General features: G+C 50.9%; 6 protein-coding genes across 6 annotated transcripts; 4 read left to right on the top strand and 2 right to left on the bottom strand.

The window, feature by feature from the left end:
* Nucleotides 1–60: 60 nt before the first annotated feature.
* Nucleotides 61–744, bottom strand: CI109_101019 (uncharacterized protein; the record flags this gene model as incomplete). The annotated part of the gene is made up of 1 exon (XM_032002673.2): nucleotides 61–744. One exon carries the CDS (start codon nucleotides 742–744, stop codon nucleotides 61–63), a length of 684 nt encoding a protein of 227 aa, XP_031863012.2.
* Nucleotides 745–2,193: 1,449 nt separating this feature from the next.
* On the top strand, nucleotides 2,194–4,604 carry CI109_101018 (uncharacterized protein; the record flags this gene model as incomplete). Its single annotated transcript, XM_032002672.1, has 12 exons — nucleotides 2,194–2,543; nucleotides 2,610–2,708; nucleotides 2,778–2,837; nucleotides 2,897–3,123; nucleotides 3,187–3,289; nucleotides 3,353–3,512; nucleotides 3,571–3,668; nucleotides 3,723–3,791; nucleotides 3,846–4,007; nucleotides 4,075–4,190; nucleotides 4,248–4,303; nucleotides 4,368–4,604. 12 exons carry the CDS (start codon nucleotides 2,194–2,196, stop codon nucleotides 4,602–4,604), a joined length of 1,737 nt encoding a protein of 578 aa, XP_031863011.1.
* Nucleotides 4,605–5,154: 550 nt separating this feature from the next.
* CI109_101017 (uncharacterized protein) lies at nucleotides 5,155–7,570 on the top strand (the record flags this gene model as incomplete). Its single annotated transcript, XM_065966883.1, has 10 exons — nucleotides 5,155–5,239; nucleotides 5,303–5,522; nucleotides 5,584–5,863; nucleotides 5,919–6,158; nucleotides 6,238–6,550; nucleotides 6,603–6,682; nucleotides 6,742–7,044; nucleotides 7,108–7,313; nucleotides 7,379–7,434; nucleotides 7,485–7,570. 10 exons carry the CDS (start codon nucleotides 5,155–5,157, stop codon nucleotides 7,568–7,570), a joined length of 1,869 nt encoding a protein of 622 aa, XP_065822955.1.
* A 251-nt stretch (nucleotides 7,571–7,821) lies between these two features.
* CI109_101016 (uncharacterized protein) lies at nucleotides 7,822–15,279 on the bottom strand (the record flags this gene model as incomplete). The annotated part of the gene is made up of 7 exons (XM_065966882.1): nucleotides 7,822–8,109; nucleotides 8,228–12,305; nucleotides 12,353–12,441; nucleotides 12,487–12,918; nucleotides 12,965–13,027; nucleotides 13,107–13,523; nucleotides 13,579–15,279. 7 exons carry the CDS (start codon nucleotides 15,277–15,279, stop codon nucleotides 7,822–7,824), a joined length of 7,068 nt encoding a protein of 2,355 aa, XP_065822954.1.
* Nucleotides 15,280–16,030: 751 nt separating this feature from the next.
* CI109_101015 (uncharacterized protein) lies at nucleotides 16,031–18,011 on the top strand (the record flags this gene model as incomplete). The annotated part of the gene is made up of 6 exons (XM_032002669.1): nucleotides 16,031–16,318; nucleotides 16,383–16,565; nucleotides 16,630–17,233; nucleotides 17,287–17,432; nucleotides 17,490–17,640; nucleotides 17,701–18,011. The coding sequence occupies 6 exons, from the start codon at nucleotides 16,031–16,033 to the stop codon at nucleotides 18,009–18,011; spliced, it is 1,683 nt and encodes a 560-aa protein (XP_031863008.1).
* Nucleotides 18,012–18,983: 972 nt separating this feature from the next.
* CI109_101014 (glycine dehydrogenase) lies at nucleotides 18,984–22,639 on the top strand (the record flags this gene model as incomplete). Its single annotated transcript, XM_032002668.1, has 10 exons — nucleotides 18,984–19,438; nucleotides 19,495–19,534; nucleotides 19,596–20,145; nucleotides 20,200–20,337; nucleotides 20,394–20,445; nucleotides 20,501–21,570; nucleotides 21,632–21,711; nucleotides 21,764–22,245; nucleotides 22,300–22,517; nucleotides 22,584–22,639. 10 exons carry the CDS (start codon nucleotides 18,984–18,986, stop codon nucleotides 22,637–22,639), a joined length of 3,141 nt encoding a protein of 1,046 aa, XP_031863007.1.
* Nucleotides 22,640–22,645: the final 6 nt, after the last annotated feature.

Genomic DNA, 22,645 nt, shown 5'->3' with positions numbered 1-22,645 from the left:
CGAAACAGAATCTTGAGAGGATGACCACTTTCTTTCAACCGCTCAAGTGTCTCCCTTCTATTAGAGACAATCGTCGTTCAGTCCGACATAACTGAAATCCCTTCTCAACCTCTGTTCTCTCTCTTTGATCTCTTCCCGAATCAGACTTTTCGTCTTTGTCAAGTCTTCCACCTCTTCCTTTGATGCTGATTCTGGGAGGTGGGCCAACATCGACCCGCTCCACTTGGAGGTGGGGGAAATCTTTTGTCCGTATCCCCTTCCACTCATCCTTCTGGGGGTCTGACTTCGTGCGCGCGTAATGGTACGAATCTGCCCGGTCTCGCTCGTTCCTGTCGCTTCTGCGCTGATAACGTGTGGGTGAGATTGAGGTTGGGATCGCGGTTGTAATCGCGGTCCATACCATGCTGCAACGACTTCGCTCTCCAACCACTCCTTCTCCAGATGATCCACGTCCTCACATCGGGGCATGTCAACGGGAGCGCTGACGCCCAACGAGCCAAAGTGCGAGTTTGAGGGGTGTAGGTCGGAAGCTCGCTGAAGGAACATATGGAGTGAGGTGATGTATATCGGAGAAGCCGAGGGTTGAAGCGACAGTGCTCGGAGGATGGTGGACATGTTTTGTATGAGGGAGTCGAGTCGAGCCAGTGGCTCTGTCGTATGCGTGGAGTAAGGGCTGAGTCTGTTGCAGGTGGTGTCTCGCCCAGACGTAGGAGGAGTGGCTGGTTGAGGAGGAAGCGACATCATTGCAGGTGGCGGCGACTGCTGTGATAGTGATGGGGTCGGCGGCGAGCGGAGGAAGAGGTCGTGGGAACGTGGTCACGCTGAGATGGAAAGAGAAGGCGGGCAGAGTGAAGGGACTGTCAGGGAGATCTGCTGAGCAGGGGACGAAGAGTCAGATCTCACCTGGGAAGAATCAACAAGATGGAGAAGACATCAGGTCACTCACCACACAGCACTAATGCGATTAGAGAGGTGACGATATAATCGACTTCAATCGCAATCGCAATTGCACAGGGTAGGACGAGCCATGAGCCAAACCAAGGTACGGTTGCTGTGTAGTTTACTCATAAGCTAGGATGTTCGACCTTATCATGTCATGTCCTACTGACAAGATGTCTGTCATGCAAACCCACCTCTTATATGTTCGCGAACCTGTTTGCCTTGGTCCGAGTCACTCGTTCGCTTGTTTAGCCCACAGATTTGATGAAAGGACAACAATGTCACGAAGACCCGGTTAAACAGTTCTTGGCAAGCCTTCTCCTCAAGGGGTAAGCCGTAGAAAGGTCAGTTCAAGTCAATAGATGAGTCAAATAGTGTATATATGTGACTGTATTGTACGATGTGTTTGGGAGTTATGAGTAAGGGAGCTGAGACGGTGAGTCGGCGATGAAAGGAGGCGGGCGCTCCTTTTATGTATGCAAAACACACACCTTGTCCATCGACCTATGATTAGGGACTTAGGGAGGCAGAGGAGTGGGATATGCGGGAGCAGTTCAAGGCTGGAGAGCAAGACGTCCTGTGTGTATCGCGCATACATAACAAGATGCAAGCACCTTCCGACCACAGCGATGCCAGATGAGAGGTTGAGACATAACGAAGGAGATCGACCTGACGGCGCACTGTTGATTTCATGTTCGCCACGCAATTATATTCCGTCGTGAACACGATTCAGCTACGAGTCATTAGATGTGATTACTCGCATCGCACCGTCAGCGGGGGTTCATCACGACGGGGTAACTTATCGACGGTCAGCTTGTTCACCGGAACCGGTCATCTCCATTCCAATCTGAAAATAGAAAAACTCGGCAAATCGAAGTCGTCGGCCGAGATCATAAATCGGTCAAGTCCGTTTCGGCCGGCCGATCCGATCAAAAGTTGTCTCGAATTGCGGGATCCGGTATTGGCTTTGCGGACTATCTGTCACCACCTGCGGCACCTTAACTGGCGAGATGCAGAACTGCAGATGGTTAGTGTTGGAATCATCGTCATGACGAGAGAGACGGTTAAACGATGTTTGTTTGAGTAAGCAAAAGTTGTAGCAAAATCAACGGCTCGGTTGGACTTTATGAGTCATATCTCGATGTTGGTCTACGCGTATATATAACAAGAAACAAAGACCGATATGACCAAGACGATATACACAATATATACAATAGTAAACATAGATCACAACGATAGTACACCTACCTCAAAATGGCGGAACAAGCGGCAGATGAAGAAGGATTAGAACGCGCTCGCTCAGAGACAGATCAAGCGAGACTGAACGAAGAGGCGGACATTACAGATAGACAGTATCAACAATCATCACAAACATCTGAACAACAACAACCGTTATCACGCAACCCACTCAACCGACCGCCGACGGCAACTCGCATACAATCGTTAAATAGTAGAGCACTGAACGGGACTGGAAATGGATTTCCAAATCTTAATCATGTACAGACCAACATGACCTCTGGGTCAACGGCGAAACCATACTCGGTGTTTACACCGGGCCAAAAATGGTTCATCGTCAGTCTCAGCGCTCTGGGTGCCATTTTCTCGTGAGTCTGCTTGGGAGGTACAACCACCTACATCATACAACGGCTGAGCATTCCGGCGCTGCGTAGACCTATTTCGACGAACATATACGTGCCAGCTATACCGACTCTGGCTGCAGCGTTCAAGGTTTCGACGGAGAAGATTAACTTGAGTGTCACATTATATCTGTGAGTGTCTCTCTGTTCACTAGAGAGGTCGCGCGACTTATCGTATTGACTTTGATCTACCTGATACAGAGTGTTCCAGGCTCTCACACCGTCCATATGGGGTTCTGCAGGAGACGCTTTTGGTCGTCGGTGAGTCCCTCTTCGCTTCCTCATCGAACATGATCTCGTCTGACAAGCCTTCTTTCCAGACCCGTATTCATCGCGTGTCTCCTCGTATACCTACTCTCATGTGTCGGGACCGCTCTATGTCCCACTAACGCTTATTGGCTTCTCATGGTTATGCGTTTCGTCCAAGCCTCCGGCGGATCGCCGTTGATTGCGATCGGAACAGGGGTGGTGGCGGATATTGCCATGCCGCAGGAGAGAGGGAGATATCTGGGTTTGTTCAACCTTGGAACGACCGTAGGACCTGCTCGTGAGTCAGATGTTACTGTGCTTGCGGTCCAATTTGAAGTCTGGCTGATTGTCAGCTTCGCAGTCGGCCCGTTGCTTGGAGGTGTCTTTGCGTATACCCTCGGTTGGAGATCGATCTTCTGGTTCTTGGTGATTTTCTGCGCAGCGGTACTGGTTCCCATGGTTCTGTAAGTGTTCTCACACCCTTTGGTCACACATTTCGTTGTTCACTGACTGACGTACCAACGCAGTGCTTTCCCGGAAACACTCAGAAGTCTAGTTGGGGATGGATCGATCCCCCCACCTTTACTCAACTGCACTCCTGCCGCATTGCTCAGGCGAAAGCGGGAGCTGAAGGAGATGCAAGAGAAAGGAGAAACACCAGAAGCCCTCGATATGCACCGTGCAAAGGTACGCGTGGTGTCCTTTGCAATCGCAGTACATACGCTGAAGATGACTTGTGCCTCAGTTCAAGCCATGGGCGTCGTTCTTGCTGTTCCTTGAGCCCGATATCGCATTGATGTTCACCTGGTCTTCGTTATATTACGCGATGTGGTACGCGCTCTTGTGAGTTAAGGTGGCAAGACTACCCTTGAGGATATCGCTAACACGCCGCTACAGAACCGTGTTCTCGTCTCTACTCAAGACCGAATACAATGCAAGTGAGATCGTCATCGGGCTATGTTATATGTGAGTTATCTCACATCAGGCAGTCATACGGCAAGGGCTGACCTCAAGTTGCAGTCCAAACGGTCTAGGCAGTGGAATCTCGGGGTTTGCCACCGGTCGAATTATGGACGTGTTCTATCGTAGAGAGAAGAAACGAGTCGGCGGTGATCATCGACACTTCCCTGACGAGTTCCGACTCGAACGAGTCAGATTCATGATCCTACCATTCCATATCGGGTGAGCCACCACTCAACGGTTTATTAGGTGCAAAAGTAGTGGTACTAACTTCATTATGTTTTCCTAGTCTTCTTATCGCCTCGACTACTGGACTTGCCTGGAGTATGAAGGCACATGCACCTATAGCTGTGCCTATCGTCCTCAACTTCTTCGTGGGCATAGGTACCGGTTTCCTGACCACTAGTGAGTGATCTATCTCAAGCATTCTTGCTTTGAACGGAAACTGACATTGCAATTCAGCTACCATATATGGTATAGACCTGTTTGCTGGACAAGGTGGTGCAGTAACAGCAACAGTGAGTCGTTCATTTCACACCACGATGTTTAGTTGGGACGGAGCACTAACGCTATGGTTGACAGTTCAACCTCATCCGATGTGCTCTCGGTGCTGTGACGGTCTCGACGGTCCAGCTCATTGTGGACAGGATGGGTCCCGGATGGTGTTTCGTTCTCTTGAACGGGATATGTCTACTAGGCACACCGTTAGTCCTGATAGTTCTCAAGTGCGGTCCAAGATGGAGGAAACAAAGACGAGAAAAGGCAAAGAGGAAGGAAGTTGAGATGAAAGAGAAAGAAATAGCGGCGCTACCAAAGTAGACTGTCTGCACCGTGGAAGCGGAGGTATAGATATTATAGATTTCAAGTAGGTTGTATCATCTTAGCATCATCTAGACTCTCACATGCAATAGAATTGACTCGAACACGTATTGTATGGAGGATTCTACGAAACGACGCCAACGCACGGTCCGCCACCGCCGATTTGCCGGAAAAGGGACGTGACTGTCTTTCCCCTTTGCAACCGTCATTCAACCCTCTTCTCGTGTACATTCACGCTCATCATCTTCTCTTGGTCTTCATTCTTCGCCTTTTCTTGGCCAAAGGGGGCATCTTGTACTTCTTGAACGTGGAGAACTATACCCTCCTACAACACGCTTCTTCGCTTCTACTTCTTGATCGGTTTCGTTCAACTTCATCATTCCTTCCTCCCCAACCATACACTATCGTTCACGCTTGGGTGCTCAGCCTCCAGCCCGGATTCCTTATCAAACATACTTATTTTCTTGGATTTTCACTTCGTTTTCGCTCTTCACCCTTCCTAATCAAGAATTAGCGACCTTCCTACCTTCCATTAAGTTTTGTTGCGCCAATGCCCGCGGAGCCCACCCCGCGAACCACTCTTACTCAGATTGGAGGCTGGAAGTTGGGTCGGACGCTGGGTAGAGGTGCATATGGTGAGTACGCAACCCTCCATGTGGCTGCACCTACCATCTGTTGTCCTTACGCTTCTCTCTCAGCCCACGTTCGTCTCGCCACTCACCCTAACGGACACCAAGCGGCGTGCAAAATCCTACCTGCTCTTCATCGACCCCGAAGCTCTGGAAAGCAAGTGAGTTGGGACGAGACGATCGATGCGGTTGAAGCACACAAAGAGGTGGTACTTCTCAAGGCGTTGTGTGGCGTAGGGCTGCAAGGTATCGTAGGTCTCGAAGGGGTCATGGAGGAAGGTGGATGGACGTGAGTGCTCCGACTAGCATTCATGATACTTCCGATCACCGAGGGCTAACTTTGTGTGCAGCTACGTCTTCCTCACTCTATACTCATGCTCTCTATCATCTCACAAAGTCCCATGGACACACAGACGACTAGTCACATTCTTTCGACGTCTACTACTTGTCGTACATGCGCTTCATGAGCTCAGTATCAGCCATGAGGATATCAAGCGATCCAACGTTCTAGTAGACGAAAAGGGTATGCCAGTGTTGGTTGACTTCGGTTTCTCTCACTTCCGACCGTATGGAGGAAAAGTTAAAAGTGCGGGAGGCACTTTGGACTATTCTAGTCCTGAGAAGACTGCAGTAAGTGTAATTGGCATCGGCGCTGTGTGGATTCTAACAGGGACTTGTTTCGCAGGATATACTGTACGATCCGAAAGCCAACGATGTATGGTCGCTTGGCATCCTTTTGACCAAGCTTCTTCAGATGGAACATCCATTCGCAGATCCAAGCGGAGAAGACACAAGCACTACAATAAAACGTCGGATCATATTCGGCGATTCTTATTTCGACTGGAGACCAGAAGATTTGGTCTCGGACGGTCTTGCCTCTGTGATTTACGGGATGCTCGAACCTGATCCCCGCAAGAGATGGACGGTAAGTAAATGCAACGGCCATGCCTCAGCCAGTTTCTGTAGTCTACTTGAGAAGAGGTGCTAAAGACTGAGCCGTCTAGATACCTAAAATCCTACAACATCCCTGGTTGAAGCCCTTTCATCGCGAACCGCCACTTTTCCGTGCTCCTCCATGGGATAGGCCGCGTTTGGACAAGATCCCAGAAAGCGTGATCCAGGACCTGTGTTTCCTGTCGTACGTCTCCGAAGACTTCCGTCTATGCCAGACGTCAAAGGAGATACAGCGTCGACTAAGAAGTAATGAGGATTGTTGGGAGAAACACTGGGCAAGGATGTTATCTGCTTGGAGGAGGATAGCTGAACTGGATTGGGAAGACATCCCGACTGCTATCACACCTCCCAAGGTCCGAAGTGGTGAGTGGCCATGAAACCTCATAATGAAACATGATGCTGAAACAATCTGCAGTATCGTCGCGCAATGTAAAGACGAAGGCGGGCGACCGAATACCTGATCGAGCGCTCAGAGAGATCCACCTCTCGCCGAATGTAAGTTTGACAATCTGAAGACTTTAGCTAACAAGTAGAAGGCTATACAAACCCCTAAGCCTCATAATTTGAAGCCCAAATTGGCCGGGAAGAAAGTTCAGAAGGAAAATGAACCTCCAAACGTTCCCAAGCGGTCGCGTATCTACGGTATGAAGAGCAAGGAGGAGTCGACGAGAAAACTCGGGCCCGCCTTCGATGTGGAGCAGATCTATCACGATGATGCCGACGAGCAGACGGTAGCTTCAGCCGCAGCTACTAAGTCAACCGAGACCGCTCCAACGAGCTTGAACCAGACGCGCAAGGCACCGCCAGCTGCGAAGACCAGGAAGATAGCGGGAAAGACAGTTGTCCGATCCAATACTGTCGGTTTTGCAATCTTTACTCTGGTTGAGGACTGAACTGACCCCATTGATATATACATGTAGACCGACCTTATCACCTTCAGTAGCGATGACGACTCCGCGACCAAGGTGGCGGTCCGACCTGCCCTTGCGCCTCGAAGGGTCACGCGAGTGACAGCTGGGACCACCAAAGAGAATCCGATCGAGCTCGAGAGTTCTGCGAGTAACGCGATAGCCCAGTCGAGTGAAAGAGGACCAGCCGCCAAACGCGGAGCAAGTATGACGAAAGTGTGAGTCTCGATGATCAGAGGCGGAGCTCTGTACTGAACATTGATCTCTGCATGCATTCTCGCAGTGAACGGGCGAAGGTGATAACAGGTAGTGGCGCACATCCATACGAGAAACGGAAGGGTGAGTGGCAGGTCTGAAGGATGTAGACTTCAAGCTCACTCGGAAGTTAGGTGTGCCGAAAACCGCCAATGCCAAACCGCTTCGTCGATCTGCTCGTCTTCAGGAAGGACAAGCTGCCAAAGTTAGCAGAGCATAAGCCTAGATTCTCGCATGCCCATTTCAGATTCGAGGACGTTTTCAGCGATTTCAGTGTTGTATCAGATAGACAGTCTTTTCAGTCCTGCGATTCCGTTGTATGTTCCTCGTCCGCTCGTCCGTTTAAAAACCAGAAACCAGAAACCATGCATATCATACCCTTCTCATCATGTCTAAAATCCACCATTGTCCATACAGTACGTTCTCGCGGTATCGCTGTGCAGGGTATATAACACGACTCCATCCCATAAATCAAGGCGACGAAACAGAAACTGAAAGCATTGGAACTTTTGTTCTACCTTCTTCCTCAAAGCTGTCCAACTCGCTCGGTCTTCTCTTCTCATTCAGTTTGAACGAATAGCCTTCTTCTCCACCTTCGATATCATATCCCTCTGGCTCTGTACCCATCGATTCTCTGAACATTATATCTTTCTCGTCGAGCTTAACTCCGTCTGTCCATTCGGTTGAAGAAGTGTTGGGGGAGAAGATATCGCGGAACTCTTCTTCGACAAATACCTTGGTCTGTTCAGAGATGACATGCTGCGTGATAACAAAACAGGAAGATTATCGTCAGCTGATGTGACACAACAGGCTTCCGTCGACTACATTGATAAACCGGGACACAAGAAGGCAGGAATGGGAACACAATTGCACTCACCAAAGCATCCATGACCGACCAAGTCCTCACAGCTTCTTCTTCCTCTTCAACCTCTACTTCCCACCCATTCACCATCATCACTCTTCTCACCGCCTTTCTCGCTTCCTCACTCAACTTGTCCGAAGTTATTCTCATCTCTCTCAGAACCGCTTCACCTCCCATTGCTCCTACTCCTGTGCCGAAAGGAGAGTTCATCCCACCTCCCAGTGGACTGATGGGCGAAAAATTGGTACTCCCTGTGGTCGTCGAGCTAGGGATTGGTAAGCCGACATTGAGCAAATGGACGATCGGCTTATCATTCCCCATCGATGGACCTGCGAGACTTCGAACTTGTCCAGCTGACGAGGGGAAACGAAAGTTCATTCCTACGCCATTCGGAAATGCGTCGAAAGCAGGTCTCGACGCTCTCCGTGCTGACAAAGCTGCGAACGAGGGCCGGACCATCCCGTTACCTCCTAACATGCTGCCTGTGCTGGGCATTCTGGAATGTCCACCACCGAAACCGGGAGTCGAAATTGACGGACTAAGGTGAGGTGAAAGATGTTGTTGACTTGGCATTCGGGAATGACCACCGCCCAATATCCCAGACCCAGAACCAGAACCGGGATGCTGGTCTGATGCCCTTCGACCACCTGGACTTCGTACGTCGCCGCCCATCGAGAACGCTGAAGCACCGCTAGGTACTCTGGCATGGTAAGCGTAGCTCGGAGAACGGGAAGAGGATACCCTCGCGCGTCCCGAAAGGAGCTGAGGAGAAGTTGACATCTTCGGCGCACCTACTCCAGGCGTAGAAGGGTTCGACGATCGCTCAACCTCCACATCTCTATGGATCGCAGCAAGAGCAAGCTGCATCTTGCACCTGAACTCAATTTGTAGCGGACTGCGATGTAAGCACAGGAGTTCGAACAAGGACCACATGATCCAGTCGACCAGTCGGGGGGAAGTAAGGCTGACAGAGGTAGGATCGATGAAATGCGCATTTCCATCTTCGATCGTCCGCAGTAAATGCCGAGCAATATACGTCCACAAGCCCTTCACGTCGGAAAGGCTCTCCGGGGCACGAACAACGATCACTTTGATGATCTGGACTGTGAGGACCACCGTTGCCGCCCGGACATGCGAGGATTCCGGCACTTTAGACGAAATTCGCGTGTGTTTTTTTCGGCTCGACGAAGATCGGATGACGTAGTGTAATATCCGGATCCAGAGACTCGAATAGATCGCCGCTCGGTCAACTTCTTGCGGTGACTCGAGCAACAAGCACAGCGGTAGTACAAGCGAAGCCAGCAGATTCGCTCCAGGGGGATAACGTTCCAATGCGCCAAGCGCATCACCTCGTAGGAATACCGCTGCGCTCAGTAAACGAACCGCACTCGAGCGGAGGGGTACAATGAAAGCCATGTTCTCCTCCGAAGCAGTTGCCAACATCCTCACAGAAGGTTCCACATAATCCTGAACGATGATCGATGTCGTTTCCAGGTCGAGATCGTAACTCGACCGCCGGATCAAAGTCGTGATCGAGTCGAGCATACCAGAGAAGTCAACCACAGCAATGAACATCCGGAAGAGCGGAGCGATGTCTCGCAGAAAAGGAGTAGGTCGTACAGATGAGAGATGCGTTTTGGCAAGCTCGCCTACGATGCTGGAGGCAGCAGGCCCGACCGATTCGGGTTGTCGTTGGAGCAGATCGAGGACCATATCGAGCGTCCGTTTGGTTGCCGATGCACCTAACCTTCCACCGGAACGAGCGTACGATTCGACAAGAAAGACGTACTCCCTCCTCGTAGCAACCCAATCGATAGTCGAGTCCTCTGATCCAGGATGGAGAGCTGACATGGCAGACTCATCTCCCGTTTTCCCCTTGACGATCACCGATCCTAATGCCTCGACGCCCTCGCGAAGCAGTTCTTCGCTAGCAGGATCCTTGATGTGTGGAACCAGAGCTGCGAGAAGTCGAAGGAAGCTGCGAGCTCGAGAAGAAGCGGGATTTGCTGCGATGATAGTCACGAAGAGTCGTACAATATTTTCCTTCGGGAAGATATCGTCATCGAGAGTGATCGATGCCAACTTCTTCGCTTGTCTTTCCGCTGCATCGGTCCCAATCTCCGACAGCGCAATTTCCGGACCCGAGATCATTTGTACAAGCGCTTCAATCTCTTCTTGGTCGTTGAGACCTCTTATACCGGACGGCACCCCAGACGCACTAGATCTGTCCACCGATAAGCTGGATAGGAGGGAGTATACCGCTGCGGCATCGTACTCCCCTTCCGAGATCACAATACACGTCTGATAGACGAATGAATCCTGGTGGATGCGATAGAAGCTCTTCGCTGCGTATTCGATACAATCTCGCGTCGCTGCGTTGCCCGCCGCATAAGTCTCATAGACTGGTCGCATGATTGTGGGGAAACCCATCGAAGTGAAGAGTCGACGGAACCTCGCTGAGCAGAGCATGAACACCCGCATAGCATGCACGGTGACCAGGAGATCGTGCTCGCCATGCATTCGAAGAATAACGCCAACGTTGGTGAGGAAGTGTCGTAGTTCGGCTCGATCATTGTAGTTTCGGTTGACGGCGGAAAAAAGCGTGATAATAAGGATCAGCCAACCTCGGGCGAAGGGGAGATGATGGATAGATCCTTGGATCTGTAAATTTGACAACATCTTCTTGACCAGGTAGACCTCTCTTGGATTGACTCGTAGTCCTTCGGCAAGAATCAGCAATTGGGCCGTCTGGATTGCCAATGATCCATCTCGCCATGGGCCGTGCACCTTGAATCCGCCTTCGTCTTCGTGGATCGATGCAGGAAGTATCACATGTTCCGCTTTATTCTTTCGTATGTCACGCAGCGATATGCCACTAGTATGGGGAACGAGACGAGCGATAGTTGCAAGGGCAATACCGAGATAAGCGAAATTGGGGTCAGTCCGAGCGACCGACTTGACGTATCCGACGAGTGCATTGAGAGCGGAGTATGCGAACGCAGGCGTGACGGTTGTCAGGACGCTATTCAGTCGGAGGAGAGATCCAGCAAAGTCTGTTTTGAATTCGCTGGTGATAGGACGGAGAAACGCCGCAGCGTCGTCACGTTGGACCAGTCTGATCAACTCGTGGGAGATTGTTCCGATTGACCCTTCTATGTCGCCAGCGAGGACCAAAACTTGTTCATTCACGAGACGAAAAAGCATGGGTGCAAAAACGTGTCTTCTTCGTTTGCCCGCGAAGGACGACCCAGAACTACTTGACGCATGTCGTTTGAGAGCCCTCATGGGACTCGGGGATCGATCAGCCGACAAGCCGTCTTGCTGATACTGGAGCGCAGGAAGGGAAGACACCGGGACCGCTTCCCAATCCGATTTGGCTCCTAGAGTCGCGTCCTCAGCCCAGCCGAGCTCCATCAGACGTTGTCTCAACTCGGGGGGCAGGGTTTGACCAAACTTCTGCAAGGCAGCGTCTTGGACATCATGCGGAGCGACCCAAGTTATCGATCCAATATCGGTAGCGACAAAGTCGAGCGTTTTCGCAGAGAACTGGAAAACTGGTCCGCGTCGATCGGTTACAATCTTCTGAGCAAGAACTTGATTTCGCCAACCGAAAAGCATGGCCATCTTCCGAAGGGCTTGATTCCGTACGACGATGTTGGAGCTAGTGAGATCGGACAAAATGACAGCACGCATCTGCGAACTTATCAACTCGGCGCATTTCTCCAGAAGGAACGCCAAAGCCTTCTTCGCAGGTCGATTGCTCGTGTAGTAATGCCATAGGTGGGGGAGGAGCGTTCCCCAATCGTCAATTGACAAGCAAGCATGCACTGCAACGAGCAATCTTGGTATTACTTCTCCAATATTCTTGTCAAATACAGCTCGATGGCGATCCGACACAAGCACACTGTCGCGACGAAAAGACTTCTCCATGAGCGACGAGGGATAGGTTGCTGTCGGGATGGCGGAGGAATCCGTGACTGCCAGGCCCTGATAGACTGTCCGAAGGATAGCGACTTGATCGTTGTCAGTTTGCTCAGTGATCTGACGAGAGACGTCGATGAACCATGTCATGACGAGGCGAATCCAGGGAGATCTAAGCGGCTGTGAGCATAAAGCGTTTACAACGAGAAGATGACATACCGCTTGACGGATGATGTAATGGAGCGCATCTTCAGCAAGAGTTGACAAATCAATAATCGATATGAAATTGGTAAGGTTCCGTCTCGTTCCTGCGCACATCAGCCTCGTTCGACATGTGTAGGGGATTCTCTCACCTCCGCTTCTAGGAACAGCGCCAACCGCGATTCAACCGCCTCCATAAAAGGCCTCAATCTACTACCAGACCCAGCAAACTCTTTCACATTATCAAGCGCGTTAATGAAGCCGACCAAAACCGCATACCGACCAAGTTTCACGTTGACGACGGACGTTTCGCCTTCTTTGGCTTTGCCCTTACTTTGTTTCGGAGCGACATCACCCATCAGGACGATAGTCACCATTTGCGGGTCGGCTTGCGTCCAGAACTGAGTGGGACCAACAAGTTGAGATAGAACGGTGATAAGCTTGAGATGCGACGTGAGACTAGATGGTTGCGTCGAAGCTGACAATTTGAAGAGAGGCTTGTACAGTTGCTGCGGCTGTGCTTTGGCAAGCCATACCAAGAATGGCCGAGCTTCCGTGAATGGACCAGTGGAAGCTGTGAATCGCTGGGCGGTGTCAGTTTGGGATGAATAACACTTGCGAGAAACTCACCGAAAAGAGAGCTTCAATGCCCATTCTCCCAAGCGGTACGAACGCTTTGGTTTGAAGGAATGACTGGATCATCCGACATACAGCGTCTAAATCACCACGAATGGTCTGTCGGTCAGCAAAAGTAATAATTGGTAAAGCTTACCACTTCCTTTGCCGCTCCCTCAAAACCTTTCTTTCTTGGTGCCTCGAGACCGAAGTACCGAACGATTAGATCATGATGCCCAGTCGGGACAGTCGTCACACTTTTAGGACCCATTGAAATCCTAAACGGATCCAGTGCCTCATCCACCGGTACACGGTTGGCTCGAAAGCCCTGCAGTTCCAGTTCAAGAAGGAAAGAGCCGAGATGACTGGCCAATGTTTCGTCTTCGTCGGGAAGATGGTCAAATTCCGGTAACAGGAGTTCGCGTACGGATCGCAGGATCGTGGAGCTCAATTGTAGGTCTGTCGAGGACCGAATGATGCTTGTCCACGAGGAAAGGAAGACACATGTAGCCCGGGAGCGAAGTCTCAAAGTCAGAGGCGGCGTAGCATGCAGGACTGGAGGTGGTTGAAGTCGCTACCGATTCGCCGCTTTGAGCTTCAAACTCTCTCAGCGTTGGTAGACTACTCACCTGGAAAATCTGACCCTCATCACTGAGAAACCAGTGCGCAAGCGAAGGATGAGTACCAATGACAGAGCCCGAAGCCACCCATAACAACTCTTTCTCGACACCTCCCAGTGAACCTGATAGTTCTATCGATCCTAGTAGTTCTGCCAGAGACGCTTCTTCGACCTGTATGATATCCCCCTCGCTGAGATCCGCGAGCAGCCCGTTGACGGTGACCAAGTGTGCTTCGTTGCCATATCCTGATGTTTCGACCGCATGGAGAAGGACAATCAGGGCCGAAGCGAGACTGAGGAATGCCAGCGCGCTATGTGGTCGATCGTGACTGCGAGGAAGGGATGACTCGGAATGAAGAAAATTGTTCAGGAGGGTCAAACCTCGATTGCGCAGTTGTCGGTCATCGGTGATCAATACTCGGCAGAGCCACAACCATCGTTCCAGCTCTTCGTCTGCGCTGTCCGCAGCCCAATTCTTGACCACCGCTCCGAACACTTCTAGGGCCTGTTGCCTCTCTCCATCGGTGGATGTCGAGTCTTGTAAGAAGGCGACACCTAGTTCTGCTAGTATGGCGGAATGATGAGGACAAGTTCTAGACCATAACCTTTTCGCTCTAGCCGCTGGAAGATGCTTGTGAAGTTCCATGAGAAGCGGCGCAAATGCCGAAAAGTCAGGGTCGAATGTGAACTTCTGGGCGGTGTGCACTGATGCGTGGACCGATGCACCGCTGGATTTCGTATCGAAGTGGTTCAAAGATTTCGGATCTCTTCCATATCCTACCCTCCATAGCCTTCGTCTGCTTTCCTCCAATGCACAGGCATCAAGACATGCTTTCACATCTCGTGCAAACTTCCGTCTCTCTCGAGCAACCTGCTCTTGCTCCTCGATAGACAATCCGTCCATATCCGCCATGAGACCCGCCATCGTTTGGCGTCGCTCACGATACCCAATGACTTCTTCTGCCGCATGTCTGAAACCAAATCTTCCAGCTGCTTTCGACACGAGACCCAGCTTTTTGCCTCCCGGTCGTCCCGCATGTTGCGCTGCTTTCTCTTCCGCTGGTGTGGGCGCCATGACGTGCGATCGGACCTGTTGCCAGTGTTTCAGTCCGGGCGAGACCATCTTGGTCGGAGAAGAGGAGTTGGGAGCGACAAGGTTGACAGTGTTGAGTTTTGAGACTTTGGGTCTGGATTTCTGCTTGATAGGAGATATAATACCGGTAGGTGTCGATGGACGAGAGACGATGAAGGAAGATGGGGTACCGGGTTTCTTCGGATCAGGCATAGTTTGCGACCTGACTTGGGAAGACTCTCGACTCATAGGTAGAGCAGTAACCATTTGAGTCACACCTCTGGCAGGCTGAGCAATAGGTTGATATACCGGGCCCACCGACGAAGGGTACTGCTTAACATCCCGACTCGATCCACTGGCAGTTGGTCGCAGCTGAGGAGACTCTTCGAGACTGACTGTGAAGTCAGCCTCGGAGTCCAACAAGGCATCTAGAGGAGACTCGGACGTTTGAGCGAGTCTGCTGAGGGAAGTCAAAGACGGTTGTTGTTTCAGAGACTGGGCCGCGGACTTCGGCACTGAAGCGGTTGAGGTATGTCGTGACGATGTGGGTGAGCTTCGTAGAGGTAAAGGAGCGGGTCGAGGTCCGGAAGGTACTCTCGGCCTTGGCCGTGCAGTGGGAGGAGATACATGATCCGCCATGGTGATTCATGGGTCTACGACTGCTTCTGAAATCCTTCGGTGCGGCATGATCAGGCGATTGATTGATTATTGATGCTGACAATGTCTTGATTAATTCCGATTCAGCTCGAGGTTCCAGTTCGCACTGAGTGTTACTTCGCCGGTATGCGTTATGACCGCCCGCGGACTAACTGTGAGTTGCGTAATGGCTCTGCAAATACGATGCTGTATGTTATGGATTTATGGTAATATGCGAACATGGCCATACGCGTAGCAACATGAAAGCAACTTCGATGAACCTCCCTCCACTCTCTCTGTGTGTCTGTCTCGTACGGAATCAAAAAACAGCCACGCTCCGCTGTTACCGCGAGATTCCGCACTGCTACTGTTCACTCACTCATTCAGCTACCACCAACACAAGCAGTTGTCTTTCCTCTCTATGCAATAAGACGAGTACATATCATCAACCCAAGATAGACCGTTCTCGCTCAGATATCGCAGACAGCCAGATAGAGCCATCAACGCTCAGCCCCGACTGACTTGACGCAATAATATCGTGACATTTCAAGCTCAGCTCAGGGAATACACCAGCTGCCACCTTTCTTTCCATCAACCTGCCTTTGGCCAGTTACCGTTCTGTTGGGTAAAGCACGACCACTATCAACCAGGCGTCTGTGAGTGATCATTTCTCTCACCAATTCATCATGCTTCTGCAGTAGTAACTGAGACAGATACATATACACCAGAATCTCATCCCGGGGCCACCTCCACCATGTCATCACCGCCAACTTCACCGCCTGCAGCAAAGCGTTTAAAGCTTGATGCGGCTACCGATTCCGCTTCGACACCCCTTTCACCCTCCACCACGCCACACAAAGTCAATGGACACACAAATGGATCCCAACCTCCCCCTCCTCCGGCTACATCTGCGCCTGCACCCCCGCCGCCTGTCGCTTCTTCTTCCAAAGCAGCGCTGAGCGACGATGAAGATGATGAGCCCGAGGAGGCCAAAGTGGAAGAAGAGGAAGACCTGTCCCACAGAGATATGTATCTGGATACAGTAAGTTGCTGCGCCTTCATTACCTCCTGCTATTCCCAAGTGCTGATGGTCCGGGCACAATTAGATTTCGCGTCAGACTTTGGACTTTGATTTCGAGAAACTGTGTTCAAAGAGTTTGAGCAATATCAACGTTTATGCTTGTTTGGTCTGCGGCAAGTATTTCCAAGGAAGAGGAAGGGGAAGTTGGGCCTATAGACATGCGGTAGGAGATAATCATAGAGTATGGCTCAATTTGTCAACGGAAAAGGTGAGTTCAGCTGTCCGCTCAATATTGTGTGCTGGGCTTTTGACTAACCCAATGTTGTTTCCAGTTTTACGTTCTTCCCGAAGGTTATCTCGTGTCCGACCCATCATTGAATGACATCGTCCACATCCTCTCACCAAGATATAAGCCTTCTATCCTGCCTTCCTTGTCCAAACTTCCTGGACCCTCATACACCCTCGCCGCGCAAGAATACTACCCCGGATACATCGGTATCAACAATATCAAGAAGAACGACTATCTCAACGTTATCCTCCAACTGCTACTTCACGTGCCTCCCGTTCGAAATTTCCTCCTCAACCCCGACACTCCTGAGCTGCAAGAAGATCGAAAACCAACAGAATTGGTCAAGCGATTCTCAACATTAGCGAAGAGATTATGGAATCCGAGATTGTTCAAAGCCCAAATCAGTCCGCACGAGTTTCTACAAGAAGTCTCAAAGAGGAGTAATGGCAAGTTCAAGATGACAGAACAAGGAGATCCGGTGGAATTCTTGGGATGGATTGTCAACACCCTCCATAGGGATTTGGGCGGGACGAAGAAGAGAAACTCGAGCGTGATTTACTCGACATTCCAAGGAAAGGTGCAAATAGAAACACAACAGGTTATAATACACAAGGAATACGCCAGACCGGTCTTTGATATAGCGCGAGGTGAGTCAACTACGCATCGTACAGCTTCGTGCAAAAACTGATAAGTGCTGTAGACATACAAGCCATCTCATCACCGTTCCTTTTCCTCGCTTTGGATCTACCCGCTACACCCCTGTTCACCGACGTGAACGAGAAGAAGATCATCCCTCAAGTGCCGCTCTCCCAAATCCTTGCCAAGTTTGACGGCAAGACCACTCAGGTGAGTTGCTATAGATTAACGCTTGGACAGTGCTGACGCGTTTGTTGTGTCGTGCAGGAATTTGGCCCAACTCTTAAGCGACATCACCTTACAATGCTACCACCCTACCTCATCCTCCATATCAAGCGATTCACGAAGAACAACTTTGTCGAAGAACGAAATCCCACAATCGTCAACTTCCCTCTCCGAGGTGTCGATGTTGGAGAATGTAAGTTACAGTCATCTTCCACACGAGATGGGCATTGCTGACTGACCACGTTCGACGTAGATGTTGACCCCAAACCATCAGATCCTATGCACACGCAATACGACCTCTTGTCCAACGTTACTCTTGACACCACAACGGCGTCTACGTCTACGTCCGGTACGGGTCCCGGAGTGAGCAAGAAAAACCAGGCGGATGAAGGACAAATATCATGGAAGATCCACGTCAGAGCGGGTCAAGGTGGCGGAGAAGATGAGAAATGGTTCGAGATGCAAGATCTGCGGGTGACGGAAGTCAGGAGGGATTTGGTGTTCTTGGGTGAAACGGTCATCCAAGTTTGGGAAAGGAGGGATCTGTCATCACCAAGAGCATAAGGTGTAGAACGGAGATGGGTGGACGATATTGCGTCTGCGCGCTATAGTTGCGATGCGGCATTGTTCAACTCGTAGACGAGGAGGATAAGGCATTTGAGTGTGATGTTAGTCCTCCTCGTGAGTCTGTCTCTCATATTATAGTCAATAGTCATTCATGTGTATATTATGTATCAGAGCATAAGCATGCCATGACGGAAACGAACACGAGGATCTGCATGAGGTGTTGAGACTTGCTCTTATCGCGCTTCGCTACGAGACGCCGATATGACGATGGTCAAAGCTGACGAGTTGACGGCTCGAGCACTCGAAGCGGCAACGACCTTTGATGAGACATGCAGGTGATGAAATGCGATTGGTGGTTGTATCGCTCGAGCCTGCTCTCACAATGACCCTGACTTGCGGGGTGGGATATTTCCGATGATAGGTGATAAGTTTTGTTCGCGAAGAGTATGTGGATTACACTTTGTATGTGTAACATGCACCACCTTGCGACCGTCTACATAGCGGTCATCACACCGATCTTGCTGCTGCTAGCTTGTACGTGAGTTGCCAATGTACAAGAATGTCGACGATGTATGGCCAAGCATATGCACCCGTTTGTTCATTGCCGTCAACGACGCGATGACATGCCCTGAGCGTGGTTCCTTGCTGCTAACATACATTTGTACTGCCTTATCTATGGATTTAGTTGGACCCTGAATCGATGATTTCCAAGAATTGGATGATTGTTTTCCAACGATGCGCGCTCGAATCCATCTTGTTTTCCAAGAATCATTCACTGTGATTCCAACATTCCAACCACAAACGGAGCTCAGATCGTACAGTCTACTGCTCCTACTCAACGGGAATGGATGGGCTAGATGCATGAGTGCTTTTTACTTTCTCTTTCTCTTTCTCTCTCTTTCTCATCTCTCTTCTGATAGAAGAAGAAATCACGATCCCGCACTTCAGTCATTCACCCCTCTTTTCACCATGTCGTCTTATCTCGCTCGAAGGGCTAGTAGGCTCGTGATCTCACGACCTACTTTCGTCGCTTCACGATATCTCACCACCACTTCCTCCCTCCTCCGACCCCATCCTACTTCTCCCAAACATTCTTCGACCACAGCAGTCCAACCTCATCCGCACTCACCTTCCCAATCGTTCCATCCCGAACCCACATCCATCTTCACACCGCTTGACACATTCGCGCCTCGTCATATCGGTCCTAGGGATAGCGATGTCAATGAGATGCTCAAAGTCTTGGGTCACAAGACATTAGACGAATTCGTCGATACTACTATCCCTAGGGAGGTCAGGATCGACGAGTTGACAAACAACTCAGCCGATGCAAACGGTTTGAGACCGTTGAGCGAGCTCGAATTGAGCAGGAGAGCGGAAGAGGTAGCCGGGATGAACATGGGCATGAAGAGTTATATCGGCATGGGGTGAGTAGCTGTGTCCTCAGAACACTGCTGCCGACGGCTAACCAACACCACAACAGTTATCACAACGCTATCGTTCCTCCGATTGTGCAAAGAAACGTGAGCTAGCTGGAACCTCTCACTTGTGGTTCCTGACTAATACGTCTCGCCCTCCCTACAGCTCCTCGAGAACCCCGCTTGGTACACTGCATACACCCCATACTCACCTGAGCAGTCGCAAGGTCGACTTGAATCCCTCATCAACTTCCAAACCATCGCCATCTCACTCACCGGTTTGCCGATCGCCAATGCCTCCCTGCTTGACGAAGGTACCGCCGCCGGTGAAGCTATGGCCATGTGTCTCGCATCAGTCGCCAAGCCGAAATTCAACAAGGGGAAGAAAGTCTTCCTCGTCTCTCCCTCTGTCGCACCGCAGACCATTGCCGTTCTTGAAACTCGAGCAAGTGGTTTCGGCATCGAGTTGAAAGTGGCTGAGAGCAACGAAGGTTTCGTCAAGGAGGTGGAGACTCTCGGAGAGGAGAAATTGATGGGTGCGCTCGTGCAATACCCCGATGTGAATGGTGCGATTGGCGATTGGGCCGAAGTTGCCGGCAAGGTGAAGGGCTTCGGAGCAAAGATGGTCGTCGCAAGTGATTTACTCGCTTTGACAATGCTCAAACCACCAGGAGAGTGGGGCGCAGATATCGTTTGTGGTAACTCGCAGCGATTTGGTGAGTTTGGACGCCATCTCAGTGAGGAACTGGGCTAATTGTTTTGTGATGTAGGTGTCCCTCTTGGTTACGGCGGTCCTCACGCCGCGTTCTTCGCTTGTACCGACGAGCTGAAGAGGAAGATGCCTGGACGATTGGTTGGTTTGAGTAAGGACTCTCGAGGCGGACCCGCATACCGTTTGGCTTTACAGAGTGAGTTGTGCTGCTCCAGGCATATTCCGTACGTCAGCTTATCGACCTATGAACAGCCCGAGAACAGCATATCCGACGAGAGAAGGCTACTTCAAACGTCTGTACCGCGTGAGTCTTTCTGAGAGCCTCATCTGCACTGGACTTAGACTAACTTTCCAATCAGCCAAGCGCTCCTCGCCAACATGGCCGCCATGTACGCTGTCTACCACGGACCTGAAGGTCTCCGAAGAATTGCCGGCAAAGTCCACTCTCTCACTCGAATCCTCTCCGAGTCGATTGCGTCTCTCGGCTTCACTACTGTCAACAAGACTTTCTTCGACACCCTCACCATTGACGTTTCCGCAGCTGGTGTGACTGCAGCTCAGGTTCACGATGCCTCCGTGAAGGCCGGTATCAACTTCCGACCTATTGACGACAAGACCATCGGTATCACCCTTGACGAGAGTGTCGGTCCCCTTGATCTCACCGATATCGTCAACGTTTTCTACGCTGTCAAGGGCGAGAGCCAGATCGAGCCGGATGTGCTCGACAAGCTCGCCGAGAAGATGGAACTCACTTCTGAATCGGTCACCTCCCCTATCGCTCACTTTGCGCGTTCGTCCGACTTCCTGACCCAACCAGTCTTCAAGAAGTACCACTCTGAGACCGACATGTTGCGATACATGATGCATCTGCAACAGAAGGATTACTCCCTAGTCCACGGAATGATCCCTCTCGGATCCTGTACTATGAAGCTCAACTCTACCTCTTCGATGGTTCCCCTTTCTTGGAAGGAGTTCGGCGGCATCCACCCGTTCGCTCCTGTCGACCAAGCCAAGGGATACGAAGTCCTCATCAAGGAACTTGAGAACGACTTGTCTCTTGTCACCGGTTACGACGCAACCTCCGTGCAACCCAACTCCGGTGCTTCAGGCGAATATGCCGGTCTTCGTGTCATTCAGGCTTACCACGAGTCCAAGGGTCAAGGTCACAGGGATGTCTGCCTTATCCCTCTCTCAGCCCACGGAACCAACCCCGCCAGTGCTGCTATGGTCGGCTACAAGGTCGTCCCTATCAAGGCGTTGAACGACGGATCGCTCGATCTTGCGGATCTTAAGGAGAAGGCGGAGAAGCACAAGGACAGCCTTGCCTCATTCATGGTCACTTACCCTTCTACTTTCGGTGTCTTCGAAGAAGGTATCGAGGAGGCTTGTCAGATTGTTCACGACAATGGTGGTCAGGTTTACGTCGACGGTAAGTAATACAATGGCGTGGAGATTGTAGGGAGGGATGATTGGCTGACAGACATGTGCAGGTGCCAACTGTAACTCGCTTGTCGGTCTTACCAGTTTGGGTCGAGTCGGTGGTGATGTCAGTCACACCAACCTGCACAAGGTGCGTCACATCTGCTTCAACTGATGCTATATCGTGCTGACCAGGATTTTAGACCTTCTCCATCCCTCACGGTGGTGGTGGACCCGGTGTTGGACCTATCAGCTGCAAATCTCATCTCGCTCCCTTCCTCCCAACTCACCCTCTCATCGCTACTGGTGGTTCTTCACCCATCTCAGCCGTCTCTGCGGCTCCTTGGGGTTCCGCCTCAATCAACACTATCTCGTGGGCTTACATCAAGATGTTGGGTGGACAAGGTCTCACCCAAGTCTCAAAGATCGCCCTTCTCAACGCTAACTACATTGCGGAGAGACTTCGACCTTATTACAACTTACGATTCACGAACAAGAACGGTCGAGTTGCGCACGAGTGTCTGATTGATTTGGCAGAGTTCGAGAAGAGTGCGGGATTGAAGGTGGCAGACTTCTCAAAGAGATTACAAGATTATTCTTTCCACCCTCCTACTGCCCAGTGGCCCATCTCGACCTGTTGGTTGATCGAGCCTACCGAATCAGAGCCCAAGCACGAGCTTGACCGGTGAGTTCTAGCTGTACCGTCCGTTTGGTCGACCGAGCTGATGTTTTGCCACAGATTCATCGATGCACTCATCGCTATCCGAAAGGAAGTTGATGAGATTATCGAGGGCAAACAACCCAAAGACAACAACGTGTTCAAGAATGCTCCTCATCCTCTCGGTCTTTTGACAGAGGAGAACTGGGACAAGCCTTATTCCAGAGAAAAGGCCGTATTCCCCGTTCCAGGATTGAAGAAGTCTAAATTCTGGCCTACCGTCGGTCGAGTCGACGATGGTGAGTCCAAGTCCGCCTTACCAAGACATTGTGATTTGATATTGACAATGTCTTTTGCCTGAATAGCTGCCGGTGATCTTAATCTCATTTGCGAATGCGGTACTGTCGAAGAGTACGCATAGAACGTC

This window comes from Kwoniella shandongensis, chromosome 2, assembly GCF_008629635.2.
Source record: "Kwoniella shandongensis chromosome 2, complete sequence".
NCBI classification, from domain to species: domain Eukaryota; kingdom Fungi; phylum Basidiomycota; class Tremellomycetes; order Tremellales; family Cryptococcaceae; genus Kwoniella; species Kwoniella shandongensis.
This window is presented reverse-complemented; position numbering and strand designations above follow the sequence as displayed.